Source organism: Plasmodium vivax, chromosome 5 (assembly GCF_000002415.2).
Source record: "Plasmodium vivax chromosome 5, whole genome shotgun sequence".
Classification (NCBI taxonomy): domain Eukaryota; phylum Apicomplexa; class Aconoidasida; order Haemosporida; family Plasmodiidae; genus Plasmodium; species Plasmodium vivax.
The window spans coordinates 1,319,309-1,342,359 of record NC_009910.1 but is presented as its reverse complement, the minus strand read 5'-3'; the positions used below and the strand labels follow the sequence as shown (position 1 = coordinate 1,342,359).

The following is a 23,051-nucleotide window of genomic DNA, read 5'->3' as shown; positions in this document are numbered from 1 at the left end:
TTTTATAAGTCCTTCAAAAGATACAAGCAAAAAAATTGCATCGTTCTAAATAGGTACAAATAAATGTGGCAAAACAAAATTACAAATCACTGCAGCGCTATAATTTGACTTACGCAATAGTAGCGACGAAATGTTATTATAGCTGATCTGTAATACGCTGAATGTGCATTTAAAAAACATATTGAAAGGTAATATAGAGAACGGTTTACAAAACTATTTCATTTACTAATTTTTCTAACTAAAAAATTTAAGTCAACAATTTAATTACTTTTAACAGTACAATAAGTTAACACTGTATATGATATATTTATAGGATAGACGGAAAAATTATTATAAACTTGTGAATGGCATAATAAAAAATGCCTCTTGAGCGAGAATATTATGTTGACATCTTGTATTCCATTCGCCACAGGCAACGTGTTAATAAATAATCATAAACCTTTTATTGCATCAAATGTTATGCTACTTTCGCACAATCAAGTATATGGCCTTCAAATGTATAGACCAAATGAGGACAATTAAATCATTAAATTTAGAACAAGATTTATTTTTGTAAACAGCCACAATGAAAGATGTGTTACTTGTAAGAAGCAATTCATCGCATACATGTAACACTAACCCCCCAGCGCAAATAAAAACACGTAGACAGTAGTAGTCATTTATAAAAAATCTTTGATAACTTATTAATTAGCTATTTTATTAAAAAATAGATAATTGTGTTGTTTCCGTGAGTTAAATACATACAAACTAATTATATGATATGGTCATATATAACAACAAAAAAATTTCGCAAATAATTATATTACTTCACATGAATATTCTTCATATCTAGGATGCAATGAAAAAATTAAAAATATGATGAATTAATAATTTTCTCATTAATAATTATATTTCTATAAAAATGCTTCAATCAAAAGGCAATAATTGATTGAAGTAATAGGTAAACATTCTTTACGTTAATACCAAAAAAACATGAAAAAATAAATCTTCATATTTTAACAAATAGGATAAATAAAATATGAAGTAGAGCAAACAAATCAAACAGCTTAAACACTTAAATTCAGAAACAAATACATATAGTTTCTTTGCCATATTTCTTTTTACAACAAAAAAAACTATTTTATATTTTATATTTCATATTTTATTTTTTATACTTTTTATTCATATAACAAACTAGACGCTAATTTTTCAATGATGCGTCTTGTGAACTAATAATAAGGATAAATAAACTGAACGTTTTAATCCAATTTTTGCCATTTACCTTATTTCTATTAATGTATAAAGTTCTGTACACAGCCAGCTTTATACTGTAAGTTACATATTTCTATATATCGTTATTTTTGCCATTTAATGCTCATTATACAGCGCAGAAATGAGCTTTTAACGAAAATTTGACATGTAAAGAAAACCCCTTATTTTAAATTCCCCTTATAGAAGATATAGAATGTGCTCCATACGTCTATCCTTCTCTGACCATTCTCATGTTTTTCATTTGTTCCATTTTTTACTAACGACAAATAACGCTGTAATAATTTTATTTATTTTTATAGACGCTAAAGGTTATGTTTTTAAAGCGCACACACGGAACGGAAGTATTTCTTGCCAATTAACTATTTATATGTTTTTCCTTATACAAAAATATTGGTAAATTTTTTGGGTACACAAACATTCCTTTACTTGATCATTCATGTGTTCCAAATTGACCATTCCATTTTACTAACATACGCTTATTCACACGTAGTTGATCTCCAAATATTTAGCATTCTTAACAATGATCCTTTTTCTATGCTAATAAATCGCATCACATATTCTTGTTAAGCTATACATCGATAACTTTCACCCTATGACATTTAAATTATAAACATATATGCCACTCCATCTGAAGCTCCATTATAAATGCTTTAAGCATGTTCAAAAGAAGAGCCATATGATAATATTTAATTTTATATTAAGCATAGTAAACTAGCCACTCTGCACGATTTTTCCTTTTTTCTATCTGTTAACTTGCTAATGAACTGTATGATAAATTATACCTGCTCTCATCAGAATAACTTTCTAAGTACTCATCACTTTCATTTAATAACAAGATGTCTTCATAATCAATGTTAGGTCTAATTTTTTTCCTTATTTTTGCGCGCATACGTAACAAGAAATTTCCGAAGGGCGTAAACTAACAAAAGAATTATAAAAAGAATTTACATATAGAACATTTTTATCACACTTATGGGAAATTCTAAAAAATAAGTTTTATACTAAAAAGTGTAAAAAACTCATTTTTAAATGCAATTCATATATTTACCTTATAAAAAGCACATAAAATCAGAAGTATAGCTATCATAGAAAGAATGGGTGGCACAGCCTTTTCTTTGAATATTCGCAATCTAACAAATCTTAGCTGAAAATTGATGTCACCATGATCACCAGGAATGTAATATTTAGTACCATACTGTAACATTTCTCCTAAATCTGTAACAAGTAAATTTTTTCCAGGTGCTTCTTTTTTAAAATCTTCAATCATTTTCATATATATACCGTCATTCCGTTTTGATAATTCTTTTGCCTTTATGACTAATTCTTGAACAGTTTTAAAACAGGGTGTAGTAGAATAAGAAAGAGCATCCCAAAAACTTAATTTTGAACGCAGATCTGCTGGTCGTTATCTCATATAATCATCGATATATCTTTTACAGGTGTACTCTTCTTTTACGCATGAGTCTCTCCATGTATAATATATTGGAAGCTTTTGTCTAAGATAATCAACATACTTAAGGCATGCCTCAAGAGGTTTAGCAATAATTTCCCCTTTTATTTCACTATAATCCTGAAAAAAATCAAATAAATCCTTAATTTCTTGCAAAAATTGCATGTTAAGGAGTAATTTTTTATCCGGAAGACATGTAAAAACACGACCTTGAAACTCCTTATCAACAATATCTTGCCACACGCTTTGAAGCTTATCGACAATACCCCCCAAATATTCAGTGCTCTTCTTTGATGATTGCAGGTTTTTATAGACTTGGTCATGTAACCAAAAATTTAAATCATAACAGCGCTTCTTATTGAATTCATCGCCAGGAATATAACTATCATGTACAAAAGATATATTTCTACTTAGCTTCTTAGATAAGTCACCTATCCATGGGAATATTTTATTCAGGGCACTTATTCCATTGTAATACGTACTATATCTATTATCCTGTACATCTTCCTTCAATGCTTTGTCAAATTTGTGGGCAGATAAATAATCAAATACGATACGTTCATCCTGGTAATTACAAAAAAGAAAAAACAACATACATGTTATTACTTAAATATACGTTTTAGCTATAAAATGTTTTGCTGTCAAGTGTGATCTATAGAATGTTTAAACTATCTACAAGTAAAAGAATATATGTAACAAATAAAACTAATATGTAATATTACTTTTATAGTAGCCTCCATTTGTGAAACGTCCTCTTAATTTAGATATAGATTAGATACATAAGAATTACATAAAATTTTAACATTTGTAACTAATCAGTAGGATTTATTTTTTACAATTTAAAATGCATTTCATGGGTTTACTAACGATTTCTTATTGCTCATTTCTCGATCTATGTAAAAAATGTGCAACAAAAAATATATCAATATTTCATTGCTGATTGGTTTTTACAATAATATAGATTTTTCAAAGAATGGCTAATATTTATAATAAAAATAAACTTTTCATAATTTTCAAGGAAACATAAAAAAATATGAGAATTAAAAAAAAAAAAAGGAAAACTAATTCATAAAAGTGTCCTTTACAATTCTGACTAAAATCGCTTCAAAAACTTTTTTTTCTGAAGAGCTCTTTTACTTAATATACATATATAAAGCATATGTATAATTATGGGAGTGATCGAATCTCTTCAAACTTTATACATTTTATTAGTACAATATTTTTTCATATGACAAAATATACCTTACGTAGTAGTATAGGCACCACCAAAATAAACATACAGCTATGGTGACAAATACATAACAAATTTTGTTTATTTGAAAAGGAACTATTAAAAATGGGTTTATTGTAAATTATAACACAACTAAAAAGCAAAAATTTACAATGATTACACTCTTAACATTATATTTTTTTTCTTCTTTCTCTCAAAGCAGTAGTAAATATTAAAATGGCGAAAAATTCTTGGGTAATTCTATTTAGCTTCAAAGCATATGATCATTTAAAAATTTTATTTTCCATTAAGGTTTTTTCATAAGTTTGTACCCCTTAGAAAATATAAAATAATAATTACTATACATTTACATAATTTTTAATTATTTTAATCAATATAATTTATTTTTAAAATACGCTTAAAAATATACTTTATGAAATGCTAAATCGAGTTTTTATATAATTATTTTTCTTATTCTGCGATGAGTGATTTCACATACACTTGTGCTCATTATCTCTGTTCCTTTTTTTTCATGCTCGTCCGATTTTGCAAAAAAGTACATATATATATTATTCATATTTAAAATCATAATTTACGACCATGTAAAACATTTTTTTCTTATTTAGAATACTTTCTTATTTTCTCTTGTTTATTAGCAATATGTTATATCTCTATTATACCATGTGTCATCAATGCGTAGTTTTTGGCGATGCTTAACTATGATTGATCAATAAATGCGCACACATAAAACGATGTTAATTACGAATGTTCACCATAATTTATACTACACTTTCTGATTTATATGGTGATTATTTTGAATTAATACTTTAATGAGTAATACTTTGGGGGTATATTCCATATATAGCATTATCCAATTAGGACGTCCTTGCGTACTCTCGAATCTTAAATGTGTTATTTGCAGTTATATGATTCTTTAGGATAACATATACAATAATTAATTCGTATCTTTTTAACCTTTTGATTTTATTAATCTTTTTTTTCTATATATACTTATTTCTCACACTTTTCATTCTTGATGTAATTATAAGAATTATAATTTTGGCCATTACTTCCTTTTGTAGGATTTTATATTACATTATGGTACAAATAATTTCCCCCCTTTTAATACAAACCCACATCCTTAAATAAATAATACAATTCTCCTTAATTTGTATTATTAAACAGATGTTTTCATCTATCTTGCTCTTTCAGCATGTGCTTATCGAAAACATAGACCCATTTTTATTAGTACTATATTAAGCATAAGTATCAGCCTATAAATATATGCCTAAAATGTGAAGTAAAAAAAAAAAAAGGGAACTAACGTTATTCATATAAAAAATACTACAATCGATAATTATACCTTTTACATGTTCTATCTATAATATGTATGTACTTTCTTAAAAATCGAAAAGTCACAAAAGTTATTGAACATTAGCGATAATTCATATAAGATTCAAGAGTACATTTGCTATATTGAACGAAGCACTTATAAATTCGTAGAATATGCGCACAATATCGTAAAGTGACTGATCACCATGAGGTTTTTATACAAAGGAGTTATTTTTATGTACATTGACATGTTGTCCAATTTGGTCTCCTAAATATGATAACTTAATTTATGCATCCCAAACCGTTTATTATAATGGCTTTTTTCTTTTTTCATAATTAGCACTATCATAGCAATATTAATATTAACAGTTTGTCTATAACAAAAATATGTGACAAAGATTACCTAAAATGAAAAAAGAATAATTCCTTACATCACAACGTTATGATAACTTTGGCCACATTAATCCAATTAAGCTATCCTAAAATTATTCAATCATTAATCGTAAAAAAAACGGTTAAATCTAATTTTTAATAGTAGGAATCGTTTACTTTACAATTTAAATGCTGCAAAATACATTTTTGAGTTGAAAAGAATTTTAATTTTTTACTACTTTCTTATTCTACCAATGATTAACAATTCGTAAGGTCATCTTAGAAACATTTTTGATTATGCAATTTTTAGGAAATATTAACATTACCACTTCGAAATAGAGCTTATATCACATCTTAATTTTCGTAATTGTGTAAAACTAGATCAATTTGGTTATATTTTATATACAATATGTTATTTATACAACGACGCATTTATGTACCTATTATATGGCCACCTATATAATTTAGATGCACCAGGAATTTCCCAGACAAAAATATTTCAATAGTGATTACCATATCTACATTATTGTATAAATGCCTAGTATGGCGAAAATTCACTCTTTTACCTTTTTGGATATAAAAAAGTAATATTTTAGTTCATACCACATAGCTAAATTGTATCATTTCTGCAATCACTTCTATCAAATGCTAATATCAGGGCTCTTTTTTTCTATTTCGAGATATTATCCAATTCTCTTGTGTTCCATAAAATTTGCGTAATTTAAAAAATATCAATGCTTATCCATCATTGATAATCAAAATACACTAAGCGAAAAATAACATTGCTAATTTTATATCTAATTAGCAAAAAAACTAAGCTATGAATCAAGAGAGGCAAAAAATAGAAAATTTAACAACCCATATGCATAAACACAATTCGAACAACAACAAAAAAAAATGGTCACATTTTTGAGACAAAAAATTAAGAGAATTTTTCACCATTATTTTCGTTAATTAATGAGGATATAAATTTTGTTACCAACTACGTTTTCTACATATGTTTTCCCTTTCTTCATATTAATATAACAAATGAATAGTTTCCACTCAAGAGTAAAAACTAAGTAACATTTACCGTAGAATTACTGCAAATTCATATGTCAAATTATAATGTTAATACTTTGATTAACAGTTAAGAATATTGTGATTATTGTATATATTAATTTGTTTGTTACATACAAAGCAAGGTTAAAAAAAAATAAGGTATTCTTATGAACACATCAAATACTACTTCTGCTACATTAGCTAGACAAATAGATTACTACAAATTATTATCAATTCAATTTTTAATTTTGTCAATAGGATAAGCCGAAGTAACATATCAAAAAAATAAAACGAAGCAAACAAAAAAATTCAAAATAAGTTAATCATAGAAAACAAAAAATAAAAAGATGTCTTTGCAAAATGCAACTTAAAAAAAAACAGTTTATTATTAAACTAGGGAGTAATATTCAAAAGTATTACCCTTTATAACATTCCAAATATAACAGTATTTTCTTAAACAATTCTATGTACAATTTTTTTTTACACAACATTTAGATAATGCTTATCATTCTTGTGCATACTTATTATAATCCTTTTCTTCATTTTTAAGTTCTACATAATTTATGGTAATTTTAGGGAGCACATTAACAATATTTAGCATAATTTCCCTGTGATTATTTTTCCCAAATATATTTAAACTGGGATTCTTGCACTTTTATCTTATAAACGGACTCTACATTACTCTATATAGAGTGTCATTTTGTAATCATCCATAGTTAATATGCTATATTACTCGTATTCACTATTTTTAAATTATGTAAAAGTTACTACGGTTTATTAACCATATGGATAAACGCATTAAGGATTAGAATGAATGTCTACTTTTTCATTGCACCGTGGTTAACATGAATTCGCTTTTCCCCTCCATTTTGATAGTCTTCATTTTTCATAAAAAAGAATTGCTCCAATTATACATGTGTGCCCCCTCTCCATGTGCTCACTTTAAATAGCTTCACTCAACACACCTACTTAGTAATAAGAATCCTCATCAGGCTGATAATTCAAATAATACCGATCCGATTGAGAATCTAAAGACTCATTTTCTGAATCATACCTTGCTAACTCTTTTTCATACTCTTCGTAATAGTTATGCTCGAATATTTTTTTCTTTCGTTTTCTTTTGGGAAAACTCGTTTTTAATCCAAAAAACTAATAAAAAAGTGAAAAGGAAAACACGTTCAAACATTTTTACTTTGTAACTATATATCTAAAAGAAAATAAAAATATATATCTTAACATAGCATTCATACTTCATAAAATATAATGTGCGATTACCTTGTTGTAAAAGAAAAGGAAGAAAATTGTTCCAAGTATTGCAGCAGCCATGATGATGTTACGATAAAAGTTTGAGTCCATCTTATCTGATGCACTTTCTGAAGAACCAGGAAGACCAGCTATATCCACATGCCCTGTGTCGCTGCCTGTCTGTAAAGTGGGAGGTGATGCTCCCAAACCCCCATGTCCAGTGACAACACTTGGTGTGGCACTCAAACTTGCTTTAGGCTGCAAAGATGATGGCGCCTGACGATCGGCTCCATTAGTTACCCCTGCTACAGATGCTGGACGCCCTGGACCTCCTGCACTTGCTAAGGTTGTTGGGCCTCTTGAACTTGCTAAACTCGTCGAACTTGTTAATGCTTGTGAACTTCTTGAACCTACTGAACCCGTCGAACTTGTTAATGTTTGTGAAGTTCTTGAACCTCCTGCACCTCCTCCACCTAATGAACTTGCTGCAGTTCGTGATCCATCTCTACCACTTACCGCTGCACCAGCTGCTGCAGGTAAATTACGTGGCAGTATTCCTTTTTTGCAGTCTTCTAAAGCAGATATGAGAGCCTTGATTTCATATTTATGTTTACAAGGAAAATGATGAGAACCAACAGCTGAAAAAAATATACCAGGCACACATTCCGTCTTCTTATACTTATCGTATAAGGAACTAAAACTCTGAATATATGTTAAATACTTACTACATACAGCTGTATCTTTGGACATACTAATCTTCTGAATGTTATCCTCATTTTTAAAATAAATGTACGAAAGTTTCCGAGTTTTTAATTCTTTTAAACTAACACCATTTACATATGGTGAAGAACATGCATACTTTAATTTATCTCTATTAATCTTATACCAAGCATCAATAAGATTTTTTAAAAAAGGTATTTTTTCAACCTTGTCTGACTGATTAGTATGAATTTTCCCTATTTCATCATATAACCAGTAACGTAAATAGTTACAATAATTATCACTTTGTGGTTTTTTCTCACCAATATTTTCTAAATGATATATGAGCGTACTGCAAAGTTCTTTGGCTTTTGTGTCTGTTGAAGTTTTTACAGTGAATACATTACAATAAGTACTATTTTTAGGATTTCCTTTTTTCGAAAAGAATTCTATATCATACATATTATCAAGTTTTAACTGCTTTGCAGCTGCCTCCTGAAAAATAATGGGGAAAAAGTTATAATAATTACTAAAACTACAGTTCTGATGATGGAAATTTCCCTTTTGTTCTACGAGAAACAACATCTATGAATGGTAATATATAAATAATGGTTTTAAAAAATATATATATATACCCATTTTTCATCATCTGTCTGCGTCACCATTTTTGCGGAGCATATGTAAACTTAATAAAAAGATTAGTGTTTTAAAACTCTAAGCAATGTTATATAGAGTCAAATTATATAAAATCTTCCATCAAATATATTTAGGGAATCTTTTATATTATTTTTATGACCCAAACAGGTGCTTTTACAAATGTACTATTAATTAGTAACGTGTTCGATTAACTTATTTGCTAGCACTTAAATAAATATATAATAGAGTGCCATTTTAAATTATAACAAGAAATGAGTGCAACCTATTGTAGAGATCATAATATATGTAAAACTATATGCGCAATGGAGTAACTTTAAAATAAAACATTTAATTATTATGCAAAAAATGCACAAAATATTATACTTTCAATTTTCGCATTAAAATATTTATTTAATAATTTGTGTAACATCTTAAAAATTCTTTAGAGATAATTTCAATTGTTGTTGATATAAAAAGATTTCCTGAGGATTAAGAACACCGTTGCGATATTGCAAATTATGCAGTGCATGATTAATTTTCCTGTGCTTAATTTTCTTTAATTATTTGGGAGAAAATTTAAGTCATATTTAGCCATCTATAACTGAAATTATTATATAAAAATAATAAGAAAAAAAAAAAAAAAAGGACATATTTTATAACAAATAAATTTCAATTGGGCATTATCAAAAAAATATTTTTTTAAAATTTCGTAGTTATAATTGCACTGATTCAATAATTTTTAAACATGTATTATAATTTCAAAGTGGGTTATTCCATCCATATTTCTCCTCATTTCGGATATTATACAAACAAATTAAAATTTTTACTCTTTTGTTAATTCCAGTTATCCCTAAATAGCAAACTTTTTAGGATTAATAATAAGAAAGAAATATATATATTATTGCCAAAAGCATAGCGTTATTTTTTTACTAAAAAAGGTTAAACTGCAACATTTCAAAATCGTAATAAAAATTGATGAAAAAAATTCTATATTTCTACATAACAAAAACGTGGCTGGGAACTTTGGAACATATCGACTTAGCCTATAAGATCATTATTACTTTATATTACAAACCTTTTGTAATCACATATGCGCCTTATGTTATTAGTAAAAGGAATAAAAATATTGAAAAATATTACCATTTTAAGAGATTCCATTTTTTCAGATATTACTCATAATAACTCCTTTTTGCATAATCACCATGACATTAAAAAATGATATACGTAAAAAAAATTTAAGTAATATTAAGGAAAAATAAATACGCGCTTCTCTAGACTATCACTATGGTACGTTTTATATACGTTGATAACACTAAATATTTTACACAATCATAGATCCATATTTTAATTATAATGACACATTCTATACATAATTAGGAACATTGTCATAAAATGCATTGAAATTAATTGTTACATTTTAAAATATAGAATGTGAAATTGTTTGTATATTTGGAAGATACTCACAAGGAGATGATAAAATGAACATTTTTATATTTCCTTTTTCTTTATTTTGATAACTACGCACATTGTTTTTTTATTTTTTTCAATCATATAAAGCACCAGGAAAAGATGTTAAACAAATTAGTAATAACCTTATTAACATATAAACAAGCACAAAAACAATCTTAAAGGATATTATTACTATATGTTAAAAAGAAAAAACACATTTTCCCTAAAAGTTATGAACACGCAAATAAAAAAAAAAGCATATACTAACTTCATTTATCTGTCCTGTTCTTCCATTTCCTTTTCTCTCATTAAATAGATATGCAGTAATAAAATTGCAAGCATTTTTCTTCACACTAATGCTATTAATTGTTTTGTACCACTCCTCGTAGTTCAAAAATATGTCTTATGAAGCTTGATATGCTATCTGTATTCTCTTTTTAGGGGGGGCCAACTTTTTAGGCTTCGGGGAATTGTTTGACTGCATCTGCGTACTCCCCCTGTGAGGAACTTCCCTATATCCACTTTGAACGTTTTGCTCAATTTCTCTATGCACTTCCCAATTCAGTTTCCCCTTTTTTGACTTTTTACCACTAATCCAGTTTCCAAAAGGGGTAAACTAACAGGTGATAGAACAAGGGAAGTACATGCAAACGGTTCTACTATGCTCTATTAAATAATTTACTAAAATTAAATCTAATATGTATATACATATATATATTTATTTATATGCAAGCACTTCTTTCATAATATAACTAGAACATACCTTAAAATTAATAAAAAAAACGAAAACTATTCCTACAAATAATAATGCAAACGTACCACCACGGAACATGGGCGTTTTAAATATACTCTCCTCTGCGGGTTCTAACTCACCCGATGAGTCTATTTTCGACAATTCTGTAATAGATTCTTCCCTTCTTGAATTTAATTTTCCTTGATTTTTAGAAACATCATAATCTTTAACAGCATCTTCTTTTACACACTCTGTTTTTTCACCATCTTTCATTTTAATATAAGCACAAGGTACATCTTTTATTTTTACTCCTGGATAAAACCTTCTTCCTAAACCTGAATAAATATATGCAACTTCACGACCTGGTTGATAATCTCCATATTTATCATTTCTTCTATCCTTTATATAATCACTTAGTAATGTATATCCTTGTGAATATACCGGTATTCCTACATGAGTTTTAGATTTTTTGGAAACAGCATTTTTATCACCACCTAGAACTGCATAAGATATTTCCTCATCGGATGCCTCAGAATCGTAATGAATCCACCGTATTTTATTCCCCTCGACACTTCCGCCTTCTGCTTCTACCTTTTTAGAATAAAATTTTTCCTCTTCTTTTGTAGATCTAAATATATTTTCAACGTTCGGATATTTTTTTCCAATGTTATAACATGATACCAATGCATAACCTTTTTCCTTAGCTGCATAATTCGTAATACACTTAACGTTGTTCATTTTCGTTATATATTTGTGTCTGCGTTTATTCCATCCGATTGGTACTTCAGGGAGGACAATTTTATTTACATTTGAATCTTCTGTGCTATTTGCACTACGTCCATCTGATCCTGATATAGTTGCCTGTGCACCTCTATTTGGCGATTTCTGACTAGCTTCTGCTTTTTCACCTTTTAATTTTAATAGGAGCTTTTCGGGATCATACTCTGGATCGCAATTAAAATAATGATCACAAGGATGATGAGACTTAGTATTACAACAACCTTCTTTAGTTGTTTTTTTTTTGTATAGGTCAACAATATATTGAACGTAACCAGTATACTTGTTTTTCTCTTTATTACCAGGTTTATAACTATTTGTTATTTCTTTAAAATTTACAAAATATTCATATAAGGCTTTCTCCTCTTCCCAATTACTCAAATAATCACTATAATCATCGTAACATTCAAATTTAACTGATTCTTCATTATTAATAGTATATTGCAATTTTCTTAGTTTTTCAGTAAGTACAAAGTCATTAATCTCCTTTTTGCCATTTTTATTAATTTTCTTTATTTGATCATAGACCCAATATTTCAGCAATATACAATAATCCATAGTGTTCTTTGTATACTTATTTAAAAATATATTATCTAAATTTTTAGAAAATTTTTTACAAATTGTTTCAAATCCTGGATAGTTCGCGTTCGTTGTTCCATTAGTTTTACAAACATCATTACTATAATCTCTGATTTTATCTTCACTGTTGAATTCATTATATATCTTATGGGAAGTTAGCCCATTTAGCAAAGAGTCCTGAAAAACATGCGTAACATATAATTGTATAAAATATTTGAACTTATTTTTGAATAATTATTTATTATCCTTTAAGAAAATTTAAATATGTAAATAAGTTATTAATAATAATTTCTATAAAAAATTAAAGCATACCCATTGATTGGTAGTTGACGATGCCGATGCCATTGTATTTTAAATCGTAATAATTATATTAAATAATAGGAACACTAGCTAAACCAGCATTTTCTTACATAAAATGTGAAGATTTATAATGTACTTCCCCATTTGGAGGAGCATTATACTTACTTGAAAAAAAAATATTTTTTTGGAATGTAATATTCTCTGAGCCTAGATCATGACTAAATTATCCTAATATTATAAATATCGATAAAATAAATAGATATAAAAGTCCAAACATGTTAATCATTTAGGCATATATTTTTCCATATAAAGCGAATTATTTTACAAAAAATTAAAATTTTACAAAATTGTAAGGTGTAAATATGTTATATATGCTTCTATTAATAATATATAGTATAACAAATTTCATGTTAATTTTGGTGTATATATATATTTTAAACGTTCGTTTATAGATTTCATAATAATATGGACCCTTTTAATAAATTCCATATATATTACTATTTTTCGTTACAAAAAAATTTATACTTTTAATTAATCATCATATCCGCTTTGAGGTTCAAACGAATGGAACTCTTATAATTCTTATTTTCTTCTCTGTCGTAGTAAAAAAAATTAATTCATAACTATTTTTCCATTCTAAAAAAAATTTATGTTATAAATTTTAAAATTTAGTGAAGGCAAGATGACAAAATTGGATATGCTTATACAATATGCATAACAAATGAATTGTTCAGGGATATAGAAAATGAATTTTCAATTACAAAATTTTACTATTTGTTTTGGCTTATTTCTATAAAATTGTGCGCTTTATATATCTAATAAGTGTTATCCATCTTACCTGCTCAAGCGAATTAGGTAGAATGTAACAAATATATCATTTGACTTAAAGAAGTGAAAGTATTTGTTTATATGTAACATTTTTTATAAAGTTATTCAATAACATTTATAGAATACATGGAAAAATATTACTATTTTTATGAGTGAAAAGTCAAAATACATTCAAATGTTTTTATATAAAAGGATAAAAAAGTGAAATGTAATATTGGCTTCGGTTTAATTAAAAAAAATGGTGCTATTCTCCCCAATACAATAAGAAATAGCAAGTTTGCGTAATATTATAAATAGATATATCCTACTGTTAAATTTTATTTACAATATTCATTTTATTGTCAACTTATGCGAGATATAAAGTACAATATTAAGGTGGTATATATTTTACAGTTTATCATGTGTTATGTGACATTTCGTTATTACCTTTCATATATGTTCACAATTTTGCTACTAAATGATAACGTTTTATTCGGATAAATAATAGTATAATAAATAAATAATTGTATATTTTTTTATAATGATATGTTTTACATATATATAGTAAGTATGCCTTTTGCTTAATTCACTCTTGGTACAAACCGCCTGTTACCCCTTAGTCTATTTTATCACCCAAGTTTCCTTAACAAATACACAAATATGTAATAAAATAAAGTATAAAATTAGCAAGTCATAATTATATGAATTATCGTAAAATAATCAACCGCATATCCTTCTTGTACAATCCTTTTTACCATAGTAAATATGCATATGAGACCGTGCGCCTATTGACAATTACTCATTTTCCTCCTAACGCATAACTGTCATAAAATTGAACCGTTTCAGAACATAATATTTCACATAAAACGGACAATTTAAGAATTAATAATAAATATTTTTGAATTTTGTACGTTCTATTATATTACATTATATTATATTAAATTTCCATTTTACCCTTTGAATAAATTCCAATTTGATTATTAATTCTTTTATCGTTAGAACTTTGCATGCGCTCAAATGGTACATTTAGCGCATAAGAAAGAAGAAAAACAGAACAGCATATGTATCGTTGATAAAAATACGTATTCTTTAAAATATACCTTTTCAATACTTTTGCTTCTCATGCATGTCCACGTAAAACATAAGTAGGTATATTCTTCTGTACAAAATAATGCAGCCGTACAAGGAGAAAACTTTCTTAGTTTAGTATACATTGTACCCCATTTATTGTATATATATATATCTAGTACGTCCTACATATAACCCCATTTTTTTTCCAGCCATTTGAAAAATGCGCTTATACAAAGATAGCCATCACATAAGCATCACAAGCAAGTGCATATAAGAATTATATACTTAGTTATCAAATTAAAATGTGTTTTAATTAAATTATCACTCAATTATGTTAAATTATGCTCATATACATATTCGCATGATTCGCCATGCACAAGTTTGTCTCATAATATATGGATGATTGACATAGTCAACAAAAACATATATACTTGTTCTATTAATGAATAGCAAAAAAACAATTACATTAATGGAGTAGTAAAATGTCCACAAAAAAAAAATATTTTTTTATAACACATATAACGCCCTACATATAATACACAACTATATAAGAACAAAACAAATGAAATAAATAAAAAGGAAATGTTTCAATAAAATATTTATATTTATTCGTATAAATTTGCGTGTATATATATTGTAAGCATAAATGTTAATGATTATCGTATTTGTATGCAATTCACCTCTTCGCGCTCGCGCATTTCAAGTAATCCTCGCAAAAAGGCACATTCTTCTTCAGTAAATTTCTACACAAAATTGTTCATTATTATATCCTAAGAAGTTGTTTACGCAATTCCAGAGATATTTTTTCCTATACATATATCTTTAATTATGAAAGTATACCCTTCACATATATTAAAAAAAGTAATTCGTATCATCATGCTGATTCTATATCCTTTTAGGCGATAAAGCCCTTTAAGTTTAAGCGAAATATTTACTTCTACAAAGATCAAATTTTATATAAAATTTATTTATTTGCAGTATACGTATAGTGCGCACAACTTCTTTCACATAAACGTTCGTATATTTTCCCCTTTTTCATTGTTTTTCTCTTTAATCATTTTTGCATCCTTTGCATTTCTTGGTTTTGCATTTTTTTCATCCTCTAAGTATAATGAGAGTTACTCGTACACAGCGAACATTATTTTTACTTCGTTTCGCTATCATAAATAATCTCACGTAATGTACATTTTTACCGTTGATAATTTTGCGTGGGCTGATAGGACAAATTCATTTGCTGAAATCGTGGATCCACATATGCTCGTTGTGCTGTGCCATTTGTTATTTCCTCTGCACGACGATCAGCTTCATGATTATTAGATTTATGGCCTTTTCGTTTCCTCTTAGGAAACATTGATGATCCTGATGGCTTAATAGACTAATATATACAAATAAAAAATATATATTAAAAAATATGAGTGAACATATTTTCATTAAAATTACACATTTCAAAGCAATATAAGACATTACTTTTATGAATTAATTATATTTTAAAACATCATCTATTTTTACCTTATAGTAATGATGCATGACGAGCATTATTAGAAGCATTGAAAAAGCTATAAATGAGTAACGAAAATACTTTGATTTCAACACTGAATAGACTATATCCAAATAATAATAGAAATACGTGGTGAAACTATGCGGTTCAGCTTCTGAAGTATCTTGAACAACCTCTGTCTCTTCGCTCCTAACACGCGACAATTGCTCTTTCTCAGAATGATGACTCTGCGTACTCAAATGAATACTAGAGTGCGTCCCTCGTGTACCTGCTATTCTTCTGCGTTCTTCTAATCCTCCCCTCCCTGAAAATCTCCTTCTTGTCAGTTCTACATTTTCTCTGCCCCTACTTTTTGTGAGTAAAACAATATCTTCATCTTCTCCAACTTCAGCTTCATCTTCTTCACCTCCAGAATCTGATCCTAAAGCATCATCATCATCCTCGTCCGATCCTGATCCTTCTTCATCTTCAGATAATAAATATTCTAATTCTGTATGTCCTCCAAAATATCTATTTGCTATGCGTGCAGAAGTTATAGGCTCTTTGGATTTACATTGTTCTACTAAGGATAAGAGGTTACTGGGCTCATACGTATCTTTACAAACAAAATAATCTGGAATACTTGAACTAGAAAGGTATCTATGACAAATATTTCTTCTGTATGTGTTATATACTGACTTGATATCATTAATATATGGAGTATACTTATCGCATTCACCTGGTTTTAAGGATTCCATCCTCTTTTTAATGCTATCATATTTTTTAAAATAAGTGAACAACATTTTCCTTTCATTCAAATCCTTTAAACTAACACCTACGTCATGACCTAAATTACACTTATTTCCTGTAATTTTTTTGCTAACATTCTGTGCCACTTTAATAATATCTGTAGCAAAAGATATATCATCAATATTGGTAGCGGTTTTTTTATGTATTCCCGCTATTTTATCATATAACCAATGGGTTAAATAAGAACAGCGATCATCACGTATTTGTTCATCCTGTGTTTTAGCTATTTCTTCTAAAAAATATACTAGTTTATTGCAAAGTTTTTGAACGCTTCCATTTCCTATGCTATTATACTTTTTTAAATCAGCACATTCTGGTTCAAATTTAGATTGGACATTTTCCTTTGAAAAGAAATCTTCATATATAGTGTTAAGATTTAAAGGATTCGCAGCAGCATTCTAAAAATAAGAACAGAAAAGTTATTACGTAAGTTTAGTAAAATTATTGTTCTAATAACAAACAATTCTCTTATGTCCCAAGAGAAACAAAGCATATTAACTGCAAGGTATTCATAATTTTTTAAATGTATATATATACCAATTTTTCCTGGTGCCCTCTCGTCATTCTTTTTTGCAGTATTAAATTTTAAAGAAGTTAAAAATGTTTACTATACGTATTAGTATATAGAAGTTAGAATATTTAAGAAATCTATGGATATTTTTACACAACCCTTTATAGAACTCTTAGAATCAGAGGAAGTATTTCCTTGAAGATGTTCTTATTTGATAATATTTTCTCAATAAATTTTATTTCGTATCGTTTTCATAAAACAAAGTATAATTTTTAATTATCATAGAAACAGCAGGCGTACAATAATTTTAAAATTCAAACTCATTCAAGCAATATGACAATTTATAAAATATTTAATTATTCATTTTTAGCATAATTATGCCTATAATACATAGATAAATAAATATATAAATTGTTTAATTTTATGTAAAAAAAAAAAAAACTTTTATTTGTGTAACGAAATATTTATTTAAAGATTTGCTTGATTTCCTGAAGATTCTTCTTAGAGATAATTTTCAATTGTTCCTGATAAAATAATTTTTATTTATCTATAACATAATACAACGTCGCTACGATAGTAAAAATTACTTTGCGCTATAATTTGAGATGGTTTTTTCCCTTTTGAAGATAAAATATCAAAACGAAGTTATGCATTTATCACCCCATTAAAAAAAAATATGTTAAAATTGCGAAACCGTTAAGAACATGCGCACATATAACATGAAAAACGGAACGTTATTGGATAATATATAAAAAAATATATCACTAAAAAAATTTTGTATTAATAATTCCCCATTTAATTTTTGTACGCTCTAAAATTATGTAGTTATAGAGTGTCATATATTGTAGGTCTTTTTTCTTCTTCCTTTTAATATTCTGAAAAACTAAGTTTTACCTTTTTTTTTTTTTAATATTTCCATGGTCCCCCAATGATGCGCATGACTTCCATCCATCCAGTAACATTAAAAATGAAAATATACATTATAATTATAAAACTCAGCATCTTATTTTTTTTCTAAGAAAGGATTAAAACCGTTTAAAGAAAGATTGTTGCTTACATTTTTTACATAATAAAAAATGTTCATGCAATTTTTAGAAATTACAGAGCCATAATAAATTTATAATGTATCAATTTATATTACGAGCGCATTATTTTATTGCATTTATATTATTTTTAATAGAAAAAATAATAATAATGAAAAGCTATTTTTCGATGTTATGCATCTAGCTTTTTTAAAATACTTTTTTTATTTCTTTTTTTTTGCGCAACCTCGATAGCGAAACATGGCATGCTACTTAAATGGAGAGCGTAATAATGAATAATAATTGATCCATTTTGTTGGCCTAACACTGCCGTTTAATGTTTCGTACGAATTATAAGTTTTAAACACTTCATGTGATCATATGTCCACATTTTAATTGCAATAAATATCTCACATACGTAGTTAGATTTGTTGTGATGACAATAACGCATAGAAATTAATTGCTACATGTGGAAAATACGTATAAAAAAGTGTGTTGTTTGTTTATCAGGGAGCTATTTACAAGGACGAAATGTAGTAAAATAATTTTACATTTTGTTTTCCTTTTTAATATCAAAATAATGCTTTTTTCCATGTCGAAAAGTAGCTCGCGTTACAATGCTTTTTTCGAATTCTAAATACAAAAGGCAAAAATAGGATGCATTTCTGCAAAAAGAAATTATCATTTAGACTTTTAATATGTCATTATTTCGTGATGAATAAATTTACATGATCAACATTAAAACGGAGTAATTCGAATATAACGGGGAAAACATCTAGTCGCATATTGTTCTTATAAAAGTATGCGAGAAGTCCACATAAATGGCAAATACGTTTATGAAGCAGTAACGTATTTGCTCCTATGCTAATCATATTATATTATATTAAAAAAAAAAAATTACTTTTTCATTCGTGACAATTTAAAAAATTAATTAAAAAAAATTAACAAAAAAAAAATGATCTGTCAAAAAAATTTAGTGGCAGCGTGTAAAAATAAATGGGAATATGAACAAAGCGCGTTTTAAAATAAATGTTTTTACGTAATTTGAACTACGCAAATTTTCTATGTAGAGAATTATCTGTAGGGCAACTTTCATTTCAACGCGCTCACAATTAGGATTTTCTCATTACAATTATGTTGAAATTTTCTTACCACAAATGTTAAAATGGTTTTTATAGCATTTTTTAAATGTTCAAATGCGCGTAATATTTTACACATTACCCGAAGTGCTCCCTATTATCATCCGTTTTGCAATATACGTTAAACTGTGCGCCCTTTTTCATGCTTACTAAAGAATGGAAAAATATTACTCCATCATTGTACAACTACGAAATATTTTTCTGCACTTTATTATATTATAAATTTTTTATCAAATACAAGTTTACGGTTTCGAAATTGTGCAACGGCTCAAACAAATTTCCTTCTTTAAGTTGATCGTCCACAGATTCGCACACGTATGGTATATGCTCTCCATACGTTTTAGCATGACATGAGAGGTACTAACTTTGCACTCCTAGTCCACGTCGATCATCTCCACGTTCTATCGCCAAACTGTTTATATATAGATATACTAATTTAAAACTCATTTTATGAAATCTTAACCATCAGATAAAATTTGTCCTATCCGGTGAGGTAATGTTCCACGCCCTACTTCACCTGTTCTTGTCCATTTACTGAATATGCACTTTTCATGTAACCTTTCTAATATGCCCCGTACAAATTTAGACAGCATCTATAAGATGGACAATATTCGATTAACTTATCTATCGTGTGAGATATATTTTATTTATTAATCCGCTTATGCATTTTTGCTCTTTTGAAACAAAACGAGTAACCTTTAACATGAACCATAAAGAATATGCACTTTTTTTTTTTTCCTCCTTGTCTAAAAAGTTTTAACCCCTGAGAAAAGGTCTAACATATATCATTAATAATGGGTTTAATCTGTTTAGGTGTTTTTCCTTCTCGTACTACTAAAAGGGCAGTTTCCAAAGCGATAAATATTTCTTAACAGGTTAGGGAGTTCTTTTACAAGGTGTTATTTAGCAATGACGAAAAAACCCCAAATCAGTTAGCTTTGCACACAAACAAACTAAAACATTCACATATGATTTAAAGGTACAGAAAATGTACACATCATGTTTAACAAAAAAAGAAGATGAATAGGCACATGGCGAGCCTTTTATTCGCGCATCTATACACATACATGCATACATACATACATACACACACATATACATATGTGCATGTACATGTGCACATTTTTGAAAATAAAAAACGTACAAACAAGAGTGACGCAGTGGTGCTTCATCTGCGCCACCGTTTTTACAAACACGAAACAGCATACAAGAGATGAAATACGGCGTGGCAGAATATCATGTTAAACCATATGAATGGGCCTAATATGAAATTAAACCAGAAAAAGTGAAAAAACAAATTAGCATGCAAAATCGACATTTTAATTTTAAAAAAGTGCTAAAAAGAGATTTTTTAAAAGTGAACAAAAACAAGTGATGTAGAAAATAATGATTTAAAGATAAACAACTTTTTATTTGCTTCTTCCAATTTCTACATAAAGCGAAAATAAATATGGTATGGTTATACCTTGATCTAACACATTCAATAAAGCAATTATGCATTTTTTATAATTATTTTTTTAATTTCGCATTTGCTTTAGTTATTTTTTCGGAAGCTTTATTATTTATTTTTTTCTGCTCTTGTTTTTTCTTCTCTTCTTTTTCTTTAATTAGTCTTTTCTGCTCTTTTTCCTTCTCTTCTTTTTCTTTCTTTATTTTTTTCTGCTCTTCTTTTTCCTTCTCTTCTTTTTCTTTATCTACCTTTTCCATATAGTCCATTAATTCTTTATTGCTCCTTTCATAAAGTTCTGTTTTAACTTCTTTTAGCGAATTAATACTATCATTAATTAAAGATAAAAATGCATCTTTCGTCAAACCTTTTCCTTTAATTAAATCAAGAAATTTTCTATTATAAAAATATTCTTCATCTACTAAACGTTCTAATACATTTTTGTACATATTTTGCAATATCCGAGATGTATTATTGTTTTCTTCCATATTGAGATTTTTTAGTAATTTTTCATATATTGAATTTAAATTAATTATATCCAAAATATAGGGATATTTTTTCAACCCTTGTAACTGCCACCATAAATTACTTACGTCTTCGACAGATGGACTGTCATTTAAATGATCAATTAATTCGTTTATGTCTTCTAGATCTAACTGAATTGACAAATTAGAGCATCTCTCACGCAATTCGTTAATTTGGTCATTCAATTTTTCTTCGTCTTCTTTTGACAAAAAAATTTCATCTTCAATTTTTTCAATTACTTCTATATTATCCTTAATGCCATCAGTCGAATCTTTATTTTCGTTAGATTCTGTAGTTTCCTTCTTTTCTTTTACTGGACTAGAATAGCTAGTCTTTAGTTCTATCATATCCAGGAAATTTTTAGCTCCTGATCTTAATCGTCTAGTCCTTAAATCCTCATAGCTATAATTATTTTTTAAAATGCTTATATCAATAAAGCTTTCATCATCACCTAAACATCTTGGGTTTGCACAATTTGACTCAGATATGACGGACCTTACGGGTTCGTGATAGTATGGGTTCTAAAAAATGGGTTTAATATTTAAATAAAATTAATAAAATATACCAACAGGACTAATTTCCAAGATAAAGAAACACAAAAACACATAGTAATATAAAAGCGAGAGTAACATGAGTAATAATGTACACTCTTTAAATTTTTTTTTTTTTTTTTATTACTAGGAGAACTACATGAATGAGGGTAGCTACAACTACAACACATCTCCTAGAGAAAAATTTGCCAAAGGCATTTGCGCTACTAAAATTTGTTTGCTTCATAGTTGTGAATTCGTAATTGTGAAAAAAAATATATTAAAAAAGTTGACCTTATTAATATGTGATTTGTTTTTACAAAAATATAGTTGTATTTATAGCAATAGAAATTGTTTTAATCTGTGCAATTAATAAATAAAAAAAAAAAAAATTGGATAGAACAAAATATTCTTTTTAATACATATACAAAAATAATAATACTATTTTTTTTTGTTCTTTTTGTTCTTTCATTCGAATGGTAGAAACAAATAAACTATTTTATATCTAATAATTAAAATGTTTATTAATATGTTTAAAAAAAAAAAAAAAAAAATATTTTTATTTTATTTTAATAAAATATTTAGAATACATTTTAGAAGATGTATAAAATACATTTCATAAAATATAGATGATGTAT

The 23,051-nt window shown here is 27.5% G+C and overlaps 5 protein-coding genes across 5 annotated transcripts; all 5 read right to left on the bottom strand.

Annotated features, from left to right (window-relative positions):
* Window positions 1-2,656: 2,656 nt before the first annotated feature.
* Window positions 2,657-3,295, bottom strand: PVX_090320 (hypothetical protein; the record flags this gene model as incomplete). Its single annotated transcript, XM_001615106.1, has 1 exon — window positions 2,657-3,295. The coding sequence occupies one exon, from the start codon at window positions 3,293-3,295 to the stop codon at window positions 2,657-2,659; it is 639 nt and encodes a 212-aa protein (XP_001615156.1).
* A 4,330-nt stretch (window positions 3,296-7,625) lies between these two features.
* On the bottom strand, window positions 7,626-9,265 carry PVX_090315 (variable surface protein Vir12-like; the record flags this gene model as incomplete). The annotated part of the gene is made up of 3 exons (XM_001615105.1): window positions 7,626-7,805; window positions 7,932-9,185; window positions 9,236-9,265. 3 exons carry the CDS (start codon window positions 9,263-9,265, stop codon window positions 7,626-7,628), a joined length of 1,464 nt encoding a protein of 487 aa, XP_001615155.1.
* A 2,138-nt stretch (window positions 9,266-11,403) lies between these two features.
* PVX_090310 (hypothetical protein, conserved) lies at window positions 11,404-12,753 on the bottom strand (the record flags this gene model as incomplete). Its single annotated transcript, XM_001615104.1, has 1 exon — window positions 11,404-12,753. The coding sequence occupies one exon, from the start codon at window positions 12,751-12,753 to the stop codon at window positions 11,404-11,406; it is 1,350 nt and encodes a 449-aa protein (XP_001615154.1).
* A 2,914-nt stretch (window positions 12,754-15,667) lies between these two features.
* PVX_090305 (variable surface protein Vir12-related) lies at window positions 15,668-17,803 on the bottom strand (the record flags this gene model as incomplete). The annotated part of the gene is made up of 3 exons (XM_001615103.1): window positions 15,668-16,327; window positions 16,462-17,637; window positions 17,777-17,803. The coding sequence occupies 3 exons, from the start codon at window positions 17,801-17,803 to the stop codon at window positions 16,142-16,144; spliced, it is 1,389 nt and encodes a 462-aa protein (XP_001615153.1). The 3' UTR covers window positions 15,668-16,141.
* Window positions 17,804-21,420: 3,617 nt separating this feature from the next.
* On the bottom strand, window positions 21,421-22,604 carry PVX_090300 (hypothetical protein; the record flags this gene model as incomplete). The annotated part of the gene is made up of 2 exons (XM_001615102.1): window positions 21,421-22,404; window positions 22,530-22,604. The coding sequence occupies 2 exons, from the start codon at window positions 22,602-22,604 to the stop codon at window positions 21,421-21,423; spliced, it is 1,059 nt and encodes a 352-aa protein (XP_001615152.1).
* Between the last annotated feature and the right edge of the window lie 447 nt (window positions 22,605-23,051).